Genomic DNA, 19327 nt, shown 5'->3' on the forward strand with positions numbered 1-19327 from the left:
TTAAGAATCTTTTTCTCTGCTCGCCAGTGAAATCTACTACACAAAACTGTATAAACTTCGACTATATTTTTAAAAATTGAAGTGTTATAACGTTGATTTAATTTAACATTATAGCATTCTCTAACATTATTACAGTATTGATTGATATACATTGTAATGTTAATCGCTGTCGTTCCATTTTCACCTAATTAACAGAGAATGAAACAAACGTTAAACATCGTTTCTTTCACTTGTCGAAGAGAAACTTCAAGCGTTCTGCCCCCGTATCCATCGAGGGATTTCGAGCCTGGAGCAGCGCTTCGGTTTCGTACGGCCCCGATACCAGGGGGGGGGGGCCGTTCGGATTCGCGTTCACGGTGTTCCGATTCCCACGACAAACCCTAGCCGCCGGGGGCTGAAAAGTAGCGGCTGGCCACAGGATCAGCGGGGAGGCAGAAAGAGAGGGCGGTATGCCTAAATAAACGGTTTGCCTGCAACGTATATATGAAAAATGAAAGAAACACGATCGTAGTGACCGGTGAACAGAGGAGCGAGCAAGATACAGGACCAAGACAGAGAGGTCTTTCGGAGCACGCAACCTAAAGATGATTACCTACCTCCTGGACCTATACCCAGGTCCATTCGGCCTCGGGCGAGAGAAGCAAATCTTCCTCCTCTTCTTTATCTTCTTCTTCTTCTTCTTTTTTTCTCCTTTGCTTTTCTTGTTCTCCGTCATCGTCGTCGCGTCTTCTTCTTTTTTTTCTTTTCCTTCTTCTTGCTCTTCAACTACTTTCCGTCTTGTTCCCTTCCAACGATTGCTCTGTGCTTTTATTACGTCGTATTCCTTTCGTTCGCACACTCGCACGATCTCGTTTCGTTCTGTTCGATCTTTTGCTTCTTCTAAGCATCGTGACGCAGCATGCTTTTAAGTGCTTATCGTGTATCCTCCGTGGCAAGGGGTGGAACGGAACGATGGGTTAGGTACTAGTAGTTTAATCGCGTTAAGCTGTCCGACTTTGTCGTAGTTACGGCTACAGGGGAAAGAAAATTGAACAGCTGCCGTGAGTGATCCTCGGTTTTTTTTTTTTTTTTTTTTGCGGTTCTCGCGCGCAACGTTGCCGCCGATGATTTCAATAATCAGCGTTTTAGTTATCCGCGGGATACGTTCGCGGAACACGGCGCAGAGGAACAACTCGTCGTTTAATGATCGCTTCCACCGCTTCCTCTGATTTTTGTCGCGTTACAAGGCGGACGAGCGTATCTGCGAATTGAATTGCGTCGAACTCTTAGCAAAATCCAAGACTCGAAACGAAGAATTCAATTACACGCGTATGTACGGAGTAACTGTCACTTGAAAATCGCATCACGATCAATTTAGGGCTCGTTTTACCAACAATGAATGGAACTTTTATTTTTGCAGTTCTGAGACGTTTTGAATGAAAATGCTATAATATAAATTGTCACGACGCGTAAAAACAATGAGAAATTTCTTTTGTGATTGAATCTGGTGTGAATTTGGAGATTGAAGCCTCCCCTTTACGATGACTCTCGAAAATTTAATGTATGATTTTAACGCAGATCGACGTGCGGGCTCGATCGTGTAATTTAATAATAAGTAACGTATCAATGATACGTTTATTATTAATAATATTATAAATATCACAATGCATGTTATTAATATTAATAATACACTTACGCTACATATTATTACACGACGTGTTGCACGTGTTTAATGTAATCTATTTTACCTTTTTCGCAAAGTTATCTAAATAAAATTTCGTATACCTAGCTGTCCGCACCTCCAAATTTAAACGATCGAAGGTTATAAAAGAATTCGAAGAATATCTTCCGTTCGTTTTATTACGTTATAACTCTTACCTTGCTCGTGCCTTTCAATCATTCCGTAACCGGCGTTCCAACTGTTTTTTGTTCACATCACGTATATTTCATCTACTTTATCTTCAAAGCACTCGCTCGATTCATGCGCAGGGTGGGACGTTGGTCGCGGCCATTTCGAGTAACTCGCAATCAGTGAAGTAACTTTCTATAGGAGTGATATTTACATATTTTCGTAGGAGAATACTACAGCTTGATGAAAAAGAATTGAGGATATCGATATAAAATTTTTAATTCCAATTGGGTGTCTTGTTTCGAACGATTTCACAATCTTTTCTCGTATCATCTACTGGCCTTCTTTTAAAATCAACGAAACCTTTAAAATTGATATTAATATATATATTAAATATATTTAGCAACAATATTTAATATGGTACAATACAATTATACAACAATATAATTATTATTTTGTTTCTTTCCAAATGTTCCGTGCGGTAATAAATTGTACGTAATATCCGATATTAGTTGTAATTGTTTAGTTTCATCGTATATTTGGAGAAAATCAGGTATCGTGTTATTCATTCGTGATTGAAGAATGCTCTCAGATTTCTAATATCCATCCTAATCCTATTTGTATTTTTGTTTAACGAAGCTTCACAACAAAACTATAAAGATACAGTTTATTTTATTTAGTATTTAAGAATGTTCTTTTGTTTTCAAAGTTATTATGGTTGATAGAAGAGACACTTTGCTATGCTACACATTCTTAGATAACAAACTTTTTAAATTATTAAAAACTGTTTTATAATACGATCGTTGGTATATTAACATTTTACAGATACTTTGTCGCGTATTTTTCCAGTTTCGAAACAAACATAGTATTTTCGTGCGTTATAAGTGAAATTGAATGTAACGAATTACAAGACAATATTACTTACATACTAACTTCTATCTCCGATTCCTCGTCTCCTACATTTCATTAAGAAAAGAAAAAAAAAAAAAAAAAAAATGAAACCTCAATTTTCGATCAATTTCTCCCTCTAGTAACAAAGTGCCTATACCTTTGTCAACAATACTCATCGTTGCCAGCAGTGCACGCGCGAGAGGAAATGGTCGCGCACGGAAAGAGAAGGAAACGACGACGAGGAAGAAGAAGAAGAAGAAGAAGAAAAAATCGAGAAGAAGGAAGAGACGATTCGTCCGTAGAAACGGAATCGCGATCGACCACGAGTTGCTCGTTCTCTTCATCCCTTGCCTCATCCCCACGGTGGTGTTTCTCGATGCAGCGAACGATGCATTTCCTGTTGAAAGCCTACGGGCGCGAGGCTGTTGCAGGTGAAACGTTGTGCGGCGCCGTATCTTTTGTGCGCGAGGAATGCCTGTTTATCCGCTTGCCTCGCCAATGGCAGCCACCGCGACTTCCTCCAAGGGCGCAATTTTCTTGCCGGAGCATCTCGATTTTCCTAGCTCGTTCTCATTTCGTTCTATCCATTAGCTATCCCGCCTGTAACGGTCCTACCCACCCTCCTCTTCCCAGTTGCCGAAATGGCTACGAGCCTGCAACTTCGAGGTTGCACAATAGCAGCCGTTACCACGAACGAGAACGAGCAATCGGGAACGCATCCTCTCGCGCTCCACCGCGAAGAAAATCTCGTTGCTTCTCGCTGCCTCCGCTCTTTCATCAGGGGATTTTCGATTTCGCCAGCGATTTGTATTTATCGATAGGTGGATTTCTGCGGCAATTGCCTGCGGCCGTTCACGGAACGGCGTTGAGGCTAAGGGGTGAGATGTTGCTTTCGGTGCACTTCCATTTGTTTCTAGATTAGACTGTGAATTAACAGATTTCAAGCCCCTTGTATTCGTGTGTTTTAAATATTTACGGTAAATTATTTAAAATTTAAATGTTTACGGTAAAGTATTTGAAATTTGAATGTTTACAGTAAAGTATTTAAAATTTAAATGTTTACAGTAAAGTGTTTAAAATTTGAATGTTTACAGTAAAGTGTTTAAAATTTAAATGTTTACAGTAAAGTATTTGAAATTTAAATGTTTACAGTAAAGTGTTTAAAATTTAAATATTTACAGTAAAGTATTTGAAATTTAAATGTTTACAGTAAAGTATTTAAAATTTAAATATTTACAGTAAAGTATTTAAAATTTAAATGTTTACAGTAAAGTGTTTAAAATTTGAATGTTTACAGTAAAGTGTTTAAAATTTAAATGTTTACAGTAAAGTATTTGAAATTTAAATGTTTACAGTAAAGTGTTTAAAATTTAAATATTTACAGTAAAGTATTTAAAATTTAAATGTTCACAGCAAAATATTTAAAATTTAAATACTTAAACGAAGTTAACAAGTTAACAAATGAAGTTACTCCATGCTAGAATATCTGAACATCAACTTTCGAGCGATTTCAAATGGATTGTCAAAACTACGAGAATGAATCAACATTGAACCTCGTGTAATCTCGAGTCTACAAGCAGGTATATAATTTCGTAAGTCTCGTTTATAGATACGTGTGTAATTTTGTAATCCAATTAGAAAATGGCGACGGGACGAGGGACGTTTAGCGTAACGCGGCGTCGCCGTCGGGGTGAAGTGAACGCGAGGTAGCGTGACCGTGATCGGAAAGAAGATAGCAGCGACAAGAGAGTTAATTGCCCCGGCAGACAATACGTTGTCATTTCGTTGCAGTTTGGCTTAACCGTTATTAACTCCGGCCACATCCTCGTTCGTGTCATTTTCCACTCGGCGCACGTTTTTTTTTTCCTGAACGTTGAACCGTGCCGCGGGAGGGAGGCGCGCAGGAACGGTGAAACAAGAAGTACCAACTTAGTCACCAGTCGCGTAATAACAACAACCATTCTCGGCCGTACCGAGAACTATCGAAGCGGTTGCTTCCACCTAACTCTATACTATATCGATCCTAAGCACGCCGCGGAGCATAAATAGCAAAAGTACACGACGTTTCGCGTCGAGGTTGGCGGTGAGCCGCTTAGAAAAAGTGACAAATGGCCTGACGAAGTGCTGTCCTTGCGGCCATCGAAACCTTCCCCTCCTGCCATGGGGCATATTAAGTATGGACAACGCATTCTGTCTCTCTCTCTCTCTCTCTCTCTCTCTCTCTCTCTCTTTCTCTCTGTGCTACTATTTATAGTCCACAGACCTGGTATCGACCCTGATAGAAATGCCTCGCTGAGAATACGCACCTTCCAGTCTTTTCTCTTTTTTCTCGTCTTTCTTCGCTATCCCCCTCCCTCCCCCCTCCTTCTTCGCAAGTACTCTTGGTAGTTGATAGTAAGGTTGAACGAATGTGATTGGTTCTAGTTCATTAGATGAAGAGATGCATGGAAACATACCATAACGTTTCTAGGGTCATTGGAAACTTTTCCTGGGAACTGTGTACAACGTGGTTTCGAAGATTGAAATTTTCTCTTTGCAACTCGCTGCACGATTTTGTTTGTTTAACAAGTGGGATTAAACGGCGTGAATTTAAGAAGTCCTAGTATTTGATTGTCATATCCATAACATTCGAAGTTTAATAAAGTAGCGATAGAAAATCATGCGGCGAGTGTTTCAAGCGATCAGTGTAAAGAGAAAATTTTGATCTTCAAGACCACAGGAGATTTCGTCGTGAAAAGAATTCCTTCATGTTGTCGCAGTTTCATGCGAAATTATCTCCGAAAGCTCGCGACTGTCAAAGTATAGATATCTCACGTTTTAAAATGTACGACCAACTCGTTATATGAATTTATTTTACTTCACGAGTACTCGTTACTGTTTAAATTATCGATCATTTTTCATTTGTCATTGGCACAGTTCTGCTCTTCGCTGTATTTGATGCATGTAATGTAATAATTGCACTGTCAATTAACAAAATGTCAAAATATTTTATGGAACGCGCGTAACGTTTCTCGCAGAAAATTCCCATAAACGTTCGAATACTTTCGCGAGCGAGAGGTATAAGCGAGATAACGAGCACGCTAAATGGAAGCCGGGCAGCCGCTAATCAGCTGTTGCTTGTTCAACGATGAATGAATCTTTCGTAATTCCATAGCGGTCGACGAATATCGCCGTACTTCGTGGAATATCCGAGTTAATGTAACCATAGATTTGTGCATGAAAAATGCTAATGGCCGGCGAAGCCACGGGCAAGAACCACGGGCATCGTACACGCGATTGCCTGCTCCGTGAACGTGCACCGTCCAACTACCGAAGAACGTTGCTTCTTTCGAGGATAGTGATAAGTTACGCGAAGGTCCGTCGATCGCAAAGGTGGGATTTCCTAGAAGCGTCAGCGTCTCGACGCGCCGGTCAGAAATTTTTCACTGTCACTGGACAAAGGCCGTGATCTTGTTCCTTTGCGCGCGACTTTCGAATGTTTCGACTTTGTGTTGGACAGATAATATAATATGGGACAAAGATGAATGAATAATAGTGAAGAATGATCTAATAATTAATAATAATGACGGTATAATAAATTGACAATTAATAATGAAGACATATGTATATAACAAAGATGCAAAGAATACACACAATGAAGATATACATTATAATGATAATAAATGAAGGCAATACCGGGAAACAATTGACGATAAATCGTTTAGTTCAGGAAATTCAGGAAATGTTACAACAAATACGATTTTTAATATGACAGAGATTCTCATAGTGTGAAAGAAGCATGTTTCAGTTCGTTCATATTTGCTCTTTTAAATATCTCGCGTTCGTGAGATTTTTAACCTGTTGCAAAACCGATATTTTTTTAAATTAAGAATTTTCGTACAGTTTTAATCGTGACATTATTCTCGCACTAAGTCTACGATTCAAGTTTCACACAGTACAATTTAGATCTGTTAATTTTCTGTCATAAAAACAGCCGTGAAACTTATTCACTTTGTTTTTTTAAATTATATTGTTTTTATTTGACAGTACTTTTTGATTAAAATTCGAAATGAATCACGAGAGTGAACAGATTAAAATAAATCTTAAACATCGGAAATTATAATTTCAACGTACTTGTAAACCTGAAAAAAATCAACGAGGTTTGTTCATTCACTGAAAAAGTAAATGGCGCTTTAAAATTTAACACATCCATCTCTCGTTTGATCATTAAAATTATCCGACAGAAGAGTAGCAAACGAAATCGACGGATTCGTACGATTGATCACAATTAACATCGCTCGGAACTTCTTCATCCCGAGTGGACAAGCCGGCACGAGCAGCGAGCGTAATCAGCAAAACGAAATAAGCTGCGGTAGAAGAAGAAGGGAGGATTGGCTCGTTATGCGGCGAAAATAAATTACACGTTTTCGTGTCGAGGAAGGTAATCGTTAAGCAATTAAATAAATTAGTTAATTAAACGCGTACGGCAGAGGTAAACGCCGCCGGCGCATATACTAATGCGCTTCTTCTTGTCGGGTTACAGGACGGTACCTCCCCGGAGGTTGTTTGTCATTTTTTCCAAGCATTGTGACAAAGCCTCGAGGAGTCGCCGATGCTTGGCTACATTAAAGTAGAATTCCTTATTACAGTGACTCTTATTAATATTCGGACATCGTGTTATTCAAAATATTGTTGTGGACTTCAGTTGTTTATGATAGTTAGGATTAATTTTTTAATAATATATTAGAATATATATTCATTATAGTTGTATATCTATTATATATAGTTTATATAGATTATGATATATTATATATTGTATATATATATATTATAATCTATAATTATATTACTATTTTTAATAATATATTAATATATATTCATTATAGTTTATATATCTATTATATACAGTTTATACAGATTATATTTAGTTTATATATCTATATTAGTTAATATATTTATATTTAGTTAATATATTTATTCATAGTTTATATTTTGTTTGTTTAATAAGTGGGATTAAACGACGTGAATTTAAGAAGTCCTAGTATTTGATTGTCTTATCCTAACATTCGAAGTTTAACAAAGTAGCGATAGAAAATCATGCGGCAAGTGTTTCAAGCGTTGAAAGGTTAATATATTTATACATAGTTTATATAGTTTACATAGTTTATATATAAGCTATACAGTATATAGTTTATATAGTAGTTTGTATGTAGTTTATATAGTTATATATCATAAATTTTAATATTATAAATTATATAATTTATTATTATTTAATATTTTAAATATATTTTGAATTATTATTATGAAATATTTCAAATTTATTTAAAATTAAAATTTATTGAACTGAATTACGTCACGCGTATTTCTCTTCAAGCAAGTTCTTGAAATTTTTACTTAACTGTACAGGCTACGTCATTCTCTTGGAATAGATCGAGGATCACGGGTACCGTCATCCTCGACAACGACTGAAATTTACATCGACTTTTAAACAATTTTTTTTCTAAAAATATATTCCTCGTCGCCGTTAGTTCTTCTTTTCTTCCCCTGTTCACTCACAAGTAGTGACCTTAGTTCGCGTGCACGTACTTAGATGACGGTCTCTAACACCTCGACAATTTCCTCCGGGATTAGCTCGATGCAGAATGAAATTATTACCCACGAGGACGTATCAATTTGCCCCGGCCGCCAGCAGCGATGTATCCGCGAGACGAGAAAGAATCCTTCAAAGTACTGGATGGGTCGTGCCCGAGAAAAGAATCCTTCGTGAGGATTGCCGCTTAACCGAGCTGTTGCGTAAACCTTGCGTGGAGGCTGGCGCGAATCGCCGGGGTTAATTCATCGAAGCGACGATATTCACCTGTAGCATCGCGTGAGTAGGCAGAGACGGGCAGGTAGGTAGGTCGGCACCGGGGACGGAATAGTCCGCGGGCGATCGACGGAGCGCGCGTCTGGTCGAACAGAGAGAAGCTGGTCGCTCGAAAATTGGTATTCCCCGGTAGGTATGAGTTAGCGGCATCGGTATGTGGGTATTATACCTTTTGTATTCCGATGTGACACGCCTCCGTCACGTTTGCGGCCGTACAACGACGACGACAGCCACGGCGCGGAGAACGACCGTGAACGTATGGCTGGACAACGATAAGAGCGTCTCCCGTTGGCCGCGGACGTCCACGTAGTACACCCACACGATCATCCTCGTGTAGAGAGCGAGCACGTACTTACGTGGACGCGCGTACCAACACAGATGGGCACGAGAGAAAGAGAAAGAGAGAGAGAGGGCCCATGCGGATGCCATACGTAAAGGCTCACTGGTAGCCAGAGTCGTACCCGGAGCCGTATGTACGTTTGAGAATACATTATGTAAGCAAAAAGTGAAAAAAAAAAAAGGTCCGGTGGAATAAGCCTCACCAGATTCTATCGAGTCGCGTCCCACCGTACTACTCCCTTCCAGCACCTCTTCCTCTTCTTCTTCTGCTGGTCTTCTGCCGCCTGTGTTCCCGTATCCCCCGAGTCCGAACATCGGGCCAGCAGCACCAGCAGCACCAGCATCAGGGCATAGACCTTCTCTCTGTTATACCGTACAGGTAGTATATATACACGTATCCGTCGATACCAATGCCCTGTCGTATGTGTATATATATATATATATATATATATACACCGAAACCGAGCTGCTGGCGTCCTGAAAGCTGAGCGAAGAAGAGATGGAGGAGAGAGAAAGGGAGAGAAAGAAGAAAAAAAAGGGAAGACAATGCATCCTGGAAGCGGACAAACTTCACTGCGAGCCCGGGACATGGCCCAGGGAGTGGGATCGAAGTGAATTCTTCTTTTGGACATTGAAGCGGTAGCTTCCCCGATCTTCCGATCTGCCAAACCTTTAGTTAGCCATCGGTTCTGTGACCATTTGAGGCACGCTTTTCGAAACGTAGTTATTTGTAATTATTTCGATCCGTCTTCTTCTATAGTAATTTTAAATTTTTGCGTACACCATGAAACATTACAAATCGTGAAAATCTTGGTGTACAAGGTGATTCGCGTGACTTGCACACTTGAAATAATTTTTGCGAAAAATTGTTTCGAAATTTCCAAGCTCATCTTTATCTTCTTTAATTGGACCATATGTTTTTTTCATCGTGAATCAAAAGAATATTAAATTCTAAGCAAAAGAATATTAAGCCACATTGATTTTAAATCTAATGGTTGATATTTGTATATCATTTGTCATTAGACGCATTTTAAAAGTTACTTCGGGTATGAAAGTTACGTGATCCACTGTATATTGCTTTTCAGCAAAACCATTTTCTGCTATAATTGAATGAGGGTCCACGCAATCACATGGTAAATAAAACGTGAAGATCCTTTCTTAAGATTTCCATTCAGTATTCTATTATAAATATTACAAACATTTTCTATTTTTCTGTAAGAATAGGACGTCATTATAAAGAGCTGAAATATGAATTCAAACTATTGATACAACAAAATTTGGCACCAAAGTGTAAAACGTGTACTAGAAATGGGAGAAAATTGATCATACAATAAAAATGCAAATTTTCTAAAAATTATTCGAATAACCTCTAAAAATGCATTTGTAAAACTTCATACGTCTGTGAAATTACGAATTGCTCCGGTAATTCTAATGTTATTATCTACGTTAATCTAATTGTAATTCTAATGTTAATAATAATGTTAATATCTACGCGAAAAAGATCGTAGAGTATAAAGCTGTTTACGAACAATTCGTTTGCACATAGTGTATAATATATATAGTATATTATTATAATGTGTATTATAAAGTGTGGTCAAAAAGTGAAATTATTGAACTAATTTCTTTTAATTTAAATTATTATATAATAATTATATTATATATATAATATATTTTTATATATATAAAAATATTATAAATATAAATATTTAATATATATACATATACTGTAAAACAGTAACTAATGTTCGCTAGTGAGCGAAAAGTCTCAATGTCGCAGGTTGAATCACTCACAATCAGTTTTTTCATCGAACGTCTCCCTCGCAAGCCACGTTCCGGCATGAATCTCGTTAAAAATGCAGCCCCTTATTTCCTTCGTTTGCGATTCCACGGAGGCATCGGTCGATCCGAGAAAGTCCGAAATATTCAGAAGTCACGCGTGTCCGTCGAGGATCACGTAGCTCGTGCACGACAAAAGCGTGCTCGTCTCCGTTCGCGATCGTCGGTCCCCCGTTTCCATCGTGGCCTGTTTTCAAAAAGTTTCGGCGTCCGTGGTGCCAGCCACCATAGATTACGAAGATTTAAAAGGACTCGCGAGAGTAACCGGTCGAGATGGGCAGTAAACCTTGGGCCATCGACGTCGAACGTTTCTTTTCTGCTCCTTCCCACCTTCTTCCTCCTCTCTCTCTCTCTCTCTCTCTCTCTCTTCCGTCGAATTGTTGCTTTGGTTGTCTCACCTCCTCTCGCGAATTACGTCTTTGTTTCGGTACGTTCCCATGATAACATTGTTCCGGTTGCAACGCGGCGATTTTTTTTTTTGTATTTCGAACGGCCGATAAAATCGCGATATACTTCGCTGGTCCGCGGAACGCTATATTTCATTTGGATCGCGCTCGGTCGTGGTGTAGCGCGTAGCGCGCGAGATTCATCGAGTGAGCCGGAAGATAAGGGCACGTTTTAATAAAATTGCCCGGTGGTACTATCCAGGAGTGCAAGTGCAGCGTTGTAAAGGAAATTGCGCCTGTCTGTGATCGAGGCTTAATAAAAGGGAATCAAAAAAAGAAAAAGGAAGTTCGTTGCACCCGTATCGCGGCTCTGCTTTTAATTAGAATGAAAATTTCCCGTTTGTTGCAGCCTAGCTTCTATCCACTTTCTTTTTTCCTCGACCCACACACGTTCGAAGCTTATTTTTGGAATCGTTAACTCGTCCGCCTTTAATTTTTCCGCTCGTTTAGCAACGTCTGTTCCATCAAATTAGACGTCCGCTAGAGTGTAACTTCAGCTAGGTATCCACTGCAGAGTAAAACTGTCGCGAATTGCTCTCGAGAGTATTTCTTGCAAATGGATACTGTTCTGAGAGTTACTATCCGGGAGCATCGCTCAACTATCTGAGAGTCGACGTATCGCGACCTACTCGCAAATAGACCCAATATTACACTGATCTCGGAGAGTTGCTCTCAGGTTTAGAAAAAAGTGTGGTCAAAAAGTGAAATTATTGAACTAATTTCTTTTAATTTAAATCATTATATAATAATTATATTATATATATAATATATTTTTATATATATAAAAATATTATAAATATAAATATTTAATATATATATAATTTAAATATTATATAAATATTATATAATATTAACAATATTTAATTATATTAAATATTATATAATAATTTAAATTATTGAACTCTTCTTTTTTATGTTGATTTTTCTTTTTTCTTAAAATATTATGGGCCACGCATTTTTTTTGTACCTTCATGATAGCGATGTCACTGTTGATACTCATGTTTCGAACTAAACACACACAGTGAGTAGAGGCAATGAACTCTCAAATGGACACTGTTTTGAGAGTTCTATCGGATAGTAAGCTCTCGGAGAGTATTTCTCTCTCAAAGAATGAAAATTCTCAAAGCTGCTCTCAAATGGAGTAACTCTCGCAAGAAACTCTCAAATGAACGCAACGCTTTACACCTCGCCAACTTTCTGCTCCAGCTTCCTCGCTGTCTCCGCTGCAACCATGCGTTATTCGTTTCCCTGCCTCAAACACGCTCTCCTCCCCCGCGGGAGAAAATGGCGCGCCGTGTATTTTTCCTCGAGAAAGTGAATTTTCCATGGCTGCCGAGTGAATCATTCAAAGAGTACGATTCGCTGGGAGTGGCTGCCTGATAAAGTAAATTCCACGTTGGTTTCGCGCCAGAGGTTTCCCCCGGTTCGTTCCGGTAAAAGTCCAACATTTACGAACCTGTCGGTGGCGATCCTCCGTCGTGTTTCCCTTGTGCTCGTTCGTTAATAAATTCGTTCGACGCGCGCGCCAGGTTGAAACCGCCATGGCCAAGCAAGTAATCGCATTTTTCGCTGGAAATACGCTTTCGTCCTTGCAACAAATTACGCGGCGCGCGCGAGCAAGCCTGTGCAACATTCGTTCGTTGCACCGATTCCAATGTCATTACACCTGTCCCTGGCAGAAGAAGAACTGGCCCGATCCATGGAAGGTGCAAACCACCTCGTCGCGTAGTAAAAGTGCAGGTGCAGCTGAGGTAGAATAGATGCCAGCGCTAGATGGCTCCTACGATAAATTTCGCCGCAATACGGATATACAGAGCACGGCCCGAGTTGGAAAGAACGAGAAAAAGGAAAAAAGAAAAAGAAAAAAAAAGAATAAGAAGAAAAAAAGCGAGAGCTGACTCAGTCGATATTTCTCTCTCTCTCTCTCTCTCTCTCTCTCTCTCTCTCTTTTTTGCTCTTTTTCTCGTTTTGCGCGTACCGTCTCGTTGACCCCGGAGAGATGAAAAAACGACCATCGAAAATCATTACTTCATTTTGCTCAATGAATTTCTTTGTTGGCTACTCGCTGTGGTCTTTGATCTTTTGTCCTGATTCTCTGTGTATCGATGGATCGTTTATGAAGCTTATTCGAATGATCATCTTTTTTTTTTTTTTTTTTTTTGATTATTCGGAAGTGGATCGAGAAGTAGATTGAATTTTTATTCGGTGAAATATGGATAAAATAAAAAATGGTGTATCAGACGAAGGAAAGAATAAATCGCTGTAAGAATAAATCTTGAAAAAATAATTCCTTTTGGATTTTCGTGCAGATTTATATTTTTGTAGTCACGAGGCAAAGAAACAGAAATTTCTTTTATTTATTTATTTATTAAAAAAAACATGGGTATTCTATTTGGATATTGATGTCTTTAAATTTCTCACAAATGAGGAAAGGTGAAATACAGTCGATGAATATTATTGTTTTCCGGATGAAAGCGAGTCGGGTGAAAATTTTATTCGACGATGGAGAAGAGAAGCAAGAATGATGTATCGGACGGAGGAAAAAATAAATTGCCATAATAAATCTTGGGAAAATGCTGATGAGGAAAAGTGAAATATGGCTGATGAATATTTAAAATTTACTTTCGACGATAACTAGAGAAAAAGTTGTTTCAGTTTCAATTTCCCAGGAAGTATTTACGATCTGAACTCTCTTGAAAAATGTATAACCTTCTTGACTGGTAGGTTTGAAGTTGTATCTAGAGAGGAAGATTTCGTGCGTCATCAATTATGTCACAGCGAAATGCTTGGCACCAGTGGTATTTTAAACTTTGAACCACCGTAAATTCGCGGTACTGCGAAGTTCTCTTTGTAGGTACATGATACAAAGTGGTTAATTACGTAGCTGTCAGATTCCAACGAGATATTTTCCTCGAGTTTAGCCAGAATAATTAGACTGCAGATTTTGATGTATCTATGCACATTTAATATAGAAAAATATATAAAATATTCAAAGCAAATTTCTAATATTTAGATGAGAGAAATTTTCGTTTTATTTATTTAGCTGTGATTTATTAAAATATAAATTTGCACAAAAATCTGCAGTCTACCACCAACAATTGAATTTAATTTTTACTGTTTAACGAATTACTTTATTCTCAACTTTTCAATTTCTCGCTTCGTGTTTAGGAAAATTTCTGTAATGAAATTGCAACGAGTAATGAAACTGTACTGATTGTTATATTTTTTGTACGAATTGTATATTATTACTTGTTAAATGAACTATATATTATTACTCGTCTACGAATTGTATATTATTACTTGTTAAATGAACTATATATTATTAAATCAGCAACGTGTTTGCTTGCTCTCGTAAAATTCCGTGACCCACGTCCATACATACATACGAAGCACGCCGCGTAACGAGCGTTTGAAGTGGGAATGATACGCAGGAAATGGCAAAAATAATGACACTCGTTTGATAAACGAGCCATTCAATGCTTCTGAAACTTTCAACGCGGCGCATATTTAGATCTTTCGTTTGATAAAGTTTAAATGCGTCTAACATTTCGACCAAAGTAGATTAAGATATTAAATGTTTCAGTCTCACGTTGAAAATTCTCCAAAATTTATTTTCCTTTGATCATACTGCGACAATTACCGTTAATTTATCTTCCCTTTAACCAGAATTCCTTGGAATTTCAAGGAAAAGATTCCCAATATCAAATCTTGGGACTAGTAATTGTTATATAAATAATTCGTCTGATACTTTCGCAGTAATATTATACGTCGATGGGAGAGAGTGAGCGAAGCGATAAGTATTTCTAAAATATGATTACGCGAACACATAATTTCCGAGTTACACGACATTGCGGATGGTTAACATGCACCGAAGGAACTCTCCGCCGGAATTCAGCCGGATCTCTCGGAAGAGATACCGGCAATTTGCGTTCGAATGGCGAATTTCGCGGTGTCCGTGGATCCCATTTCGACAAATGACGAAGCCAATGTCAGCCGCAACCGCGCAAACTAACAATTGTCTCGTATACGTGCATGGTGTGGCGATGATCAATATATATCGCGCGCAACTTGTCAAAGTCGAGCCACCGCAAGATCGTTAGAGACATCAGCCTCGGCTTCAATTATCATCCTCGAATTCCAGCGGTGTGCGCGCGCAAGAAACGGCCCTCTCTGTATGTAACGAGTAGAGATGGGATCGAGTGCCTCAAAAGCAGACTCGAACCTTTGATACGTATGTACATACGTGTACATATGACGGTTGATCCGATAATAGTAATGAAGAATCAAAGGAAATTAATTTGATCAATAATAATTCTCGAAGGCAACGATTAGCAATGGAGATACCTAATAAAATTTAGAAATTAAGATATTTAATAAAAATAAACGTAATGGAGACATACGCTGTAATAATAACGAACAATGATATAAACTTAATAATTATAATGGCAATTAATAATGAAAGTAGTTCTGGCAATTCTCGAATGCAGTACATTACACTCGGTGAAAAATTTTTATTTTTAACCCCTTGCGCTGGCAACTGATTCGCGGACCATAACGAGTGACCGAACCGTATACAATAATTCCGTCGCTTTCTCCTTCACTTTGAACTCGTCGGTATGATATCACTGGATGTAAATTGTCAAGAAGTAATAAACTTATCATTCCTTTCTTTAAATTCACGTCATTCCACCGCAAGAGGTTAACATTCGAAGTCCATGTTCAAGTTTGTATAAAATGTGTACTATTGTAGTATACATTGAATTTGATAAAATGCATACATTGTATAGGAGAAACTTATACATTGAATTGCAATGAAACGTGTGCATCGTATAATTTGAACTTGTCCAATTAACGTAGGCATTGAAATTGATGAGATTTATACATATCTGTAAAGTGATATGGAACGTGTATGCATCGAACTTGTGCAGTGAATTACAACGAACTCGACTGACATTACAAGTACAGTCACTTGCCAAAGCCACGAAACGAAACTTAGAATTGGACGTCAGTGGTTAACTCGGACTCGCAAGTACACGTTGAGCTTGGTCCCATCCGTAGTAACGAAACGATCGAGAGAGACAGCTGGGCGCAAGGAACATCTCGCGAAAGAGGAGAGCGGAGAACACGTCGTATTGAGAGTTGGGTAGATGAACGAGGACAGAGGAACTATAACGAAAGGGTGTGGGGTAAAGGATGAGATGTAGTAACGCGGCTACGCTAATTACGAGCAAACTCGGCGATATTCTTCCTTCTTCGTATATTCAAGTTGCACGGGGAGAAGAACGTACGCGCAGCCCGTATCTCGTAAGGAACGAACGATCGAGTACGAAAACACGCGTCGTGGATCTCCGTTAGTTCTCCCCCGAAGGAGAACAAACGAGCGTCACGGCTCAGCCACGGAGCCAACTGGGAACCGGAAACCGGCGATTTCAATCTCGGTTCACCGGCTGGATGTCCCGCGGTTAAATCGACGTCGAGTCGATGCGGCAAACTATCCCCGATCTTTCCTCCCTTCTTCACCCCGTGTGATTATTCCATCCCCCCCTCTCTCCAATTCGTTTGCTCGAATTTTTCTCCTCTTTCTTCCTCCATTGTCTTTGATCTTTTTTTTTTTTTTTTCTTTTGGTTTTGTATTTTGCGAGATTGAATCGAGACGAATTAATCGTGAAAACAGGGAACCGTAGATACAATTTCACGCTAGAATTACCGACTATCAAAGCATAAAATTTCCATCAGAGACGTTAAAAATAAATGAAACAGAAAATCTTTGTAGTACAACAGGATACACAAACTTTTATTTATGTATTTTATGAAGTTCGAGTCTCCAAGAATATACTGTTTCATATCTATAAAATATTTAACAGAAATATTCGAATGGTCATTTTGGCCATTTTGGTAGTTCTAGTGTTAATAATTAATTTTCTTGATAGTTTATGTATTAATTCATACGTTTTCTCTTTTATAATTACAACCAACTATGGCTTTTTGATGCCATGATGTCAAAATCAAACTACGCCAATCGAATAATTTTTTATGTTACATGTGTTGGACGATGGTAAGAATAATAAGTTATTATTCATTCTTTGATCGAATCGAAAATATTTATTTCGTGTTTCTAGAAAAATGTTTCATTCTTGGAAGTCTGGTATGCTAATTGCTGAGATATTCGAAGTGAAAGTTTTAATGGAGAGCTATGCGAGGATATTATCGAGCATATGGGGCACCGAACGGTATATCACGGTTAGACACGTTAAGTTGTCAGCGAACTAAATAACTTTATACGATAAGCTACGAATACCTATTATCTTATTATACGTATGTTACGTATGGATACGTATGATCCATGTGTAAAGGAATATGTATAATACGTAATCATTATTCAAAGAATAACGTTACAATATATAATCATTATAATTTAACAACTGAAACGCGCGTCTGTCTAAAATAAATTATGGTTGTTGAGATTTTTCAAATCTACATGCTGAAAATCAATTTCTATTCTGGTTATGTAGGTGTATCGTGTAACAAGAATATTTTCATTTCTATCAAAATAAAAAAGATATAGTGAATGTTGGAAACGCAGAAAAAACACGAAGCATCAACGAGAAATTAAAATTGATTTAATATGTCTGTTACAGTCGAACGCAGAAGTTATACATCTACATATGCGTCTGTCAAATTCCATATATTTATATTTAAAATAGAAAAACAAAGGTTTTTTGGAAATTGTACGAGTCTTAATTAAAATTCAAGTTAATTAAAATTGAATCATCGTTTCTTATATTCGTTTACGCGATTTTTTTTTTTTTATTCATTTATGAAATACGAAACTGTACATATGTACATGAACGTGAAAAAAATTTATAAAATGCATGAAATTTCCATATAACTATCAAAACGATTTATAATAATTATAAAACGTTCAATTGCGTAGAGAACAAAGTTACTTTTCAATTACCTCAAGTGTAGCCACAATTAATAAATAAAATCCCTAAAATCTCTATTTGAAAATTCGAACATCAACATACTATAGACTGTCGCACGGCTTTATGTATGTTTCTGTCACGCAGAAACAAGAGATCAGGAGAATCGAGTTAGCTCCATTTGAAATTCCATTACATCCTACCGCACACGTGTAACAGAGTAATCCCAAGTATCAGGTAGTCTATCGGTGATACGGGCAGAAGTTAATTATCCCACGTGCGCGTGGCTAGAAAAACGAAAGCCTAGCGCGAGAGTAATGACAGATTGCTCGGTGGTTCTCAGGCTGGAATCGCAGATGGAAATCGGTTTTGTGGCCGGGGAGGGAACCGTTATGAAACGTGTCGCGCAACATCCCCCTTGGATCCAGCATCGATAGATCGTTGATCCTCGAATGCAAAGGCATATAAATGCATTCTAATGCAGCTGGAACGACGTGCTCAATGACGCGTGCGCATCACGATATAAATCGAGCCACGCTCGATCGAGCGCTGATCGAATGTCGCCGCGCTGATACTAATGTAGATCGGTTCAGGAAGTAATTTCGCCTCGTGTCGCCAACGTCGGCATTGTTATTTACGCGATAAATCAAACATCGCTCATTTTTCTCTATCTAACTCCCTCTCTCTCTTTCTCTCTCTCTCTATTTTCCAGAGTTCGAACCTCGGCCAGGAACTATTGGACAGAGTATTCAGGCACCTGAATTTATTGGAGACCGCTTACTTCGGGCTACGTTACCTGGATCACGGCAATCAAACGGTAAGAACGTTGATTCTATCGATGTTCGTTCCGTATCGACTCGATCAAGATCACGAGGTGCATACACTAGGTAGAGATAGCATTCGCCAACATTTTCGTTTTGATATTTATGCATCAGTCGACGTGACTTCGGATATGTTGAATTCGTTAGCGGGAGAGTACGTTTATGTCGTGATTGCATTTCATTCGTGATTGAAATCTTTTTTTTCGGAGTTATTACATTTCATTCACGTTTCATGATTCAGATCTTTTTCCATTTGACGTTTGTAAATTAGAATCTCATACGTACGGAGAATGTGAGGTACACTATCATTAATGACCATTTTCATTTTCTAATTCTCTAATTTTCCCATATCTCTTGCCCTCGTTAATAAATGTTGTATTTGACGATAGAAATAATAT

The 19327-nt window shown here is 38.3% G+C and overlaps 1 protein-coding gene across 1 annotated transcript in view; it reads left to right on the plus strand.

Moving 5' to 3' along the window:
• The window catches only part of LOC122530036 (band 4.1-like protein 4), a 92807-nt gene that overhangs the window by 36358 nt on the left and 37122 nt on the right, over positions 1-19327 (plus strand). Inside the window, exon 4 of the mRNA XM_043656663.1 lies at positions 18821-18925. Coding sequence (XP_043512598.1) covers positions 18821-18925 — 105 coding nt within the window. The remainder of the gene's footprint in view (positions 1-18820; positions 18926-19327) is intronic.

Source organism: Frieseomelitta varia, unplaced genomic scaffold, assembly GCF_011392965.1.
Source record: "Frieseomelitta varia isolate USP_RPSP 00005682 unplaced genomic scaffold, Fvar_1.2 scaffold_322, whole genome shotgun sequence".
Lineage (NCBI taxonomy): Eukaryota > Metazoa > Arthropoda > Insecta > Hymenoptera > Apidae > Frieseomelitta > Frieseomelitta varia.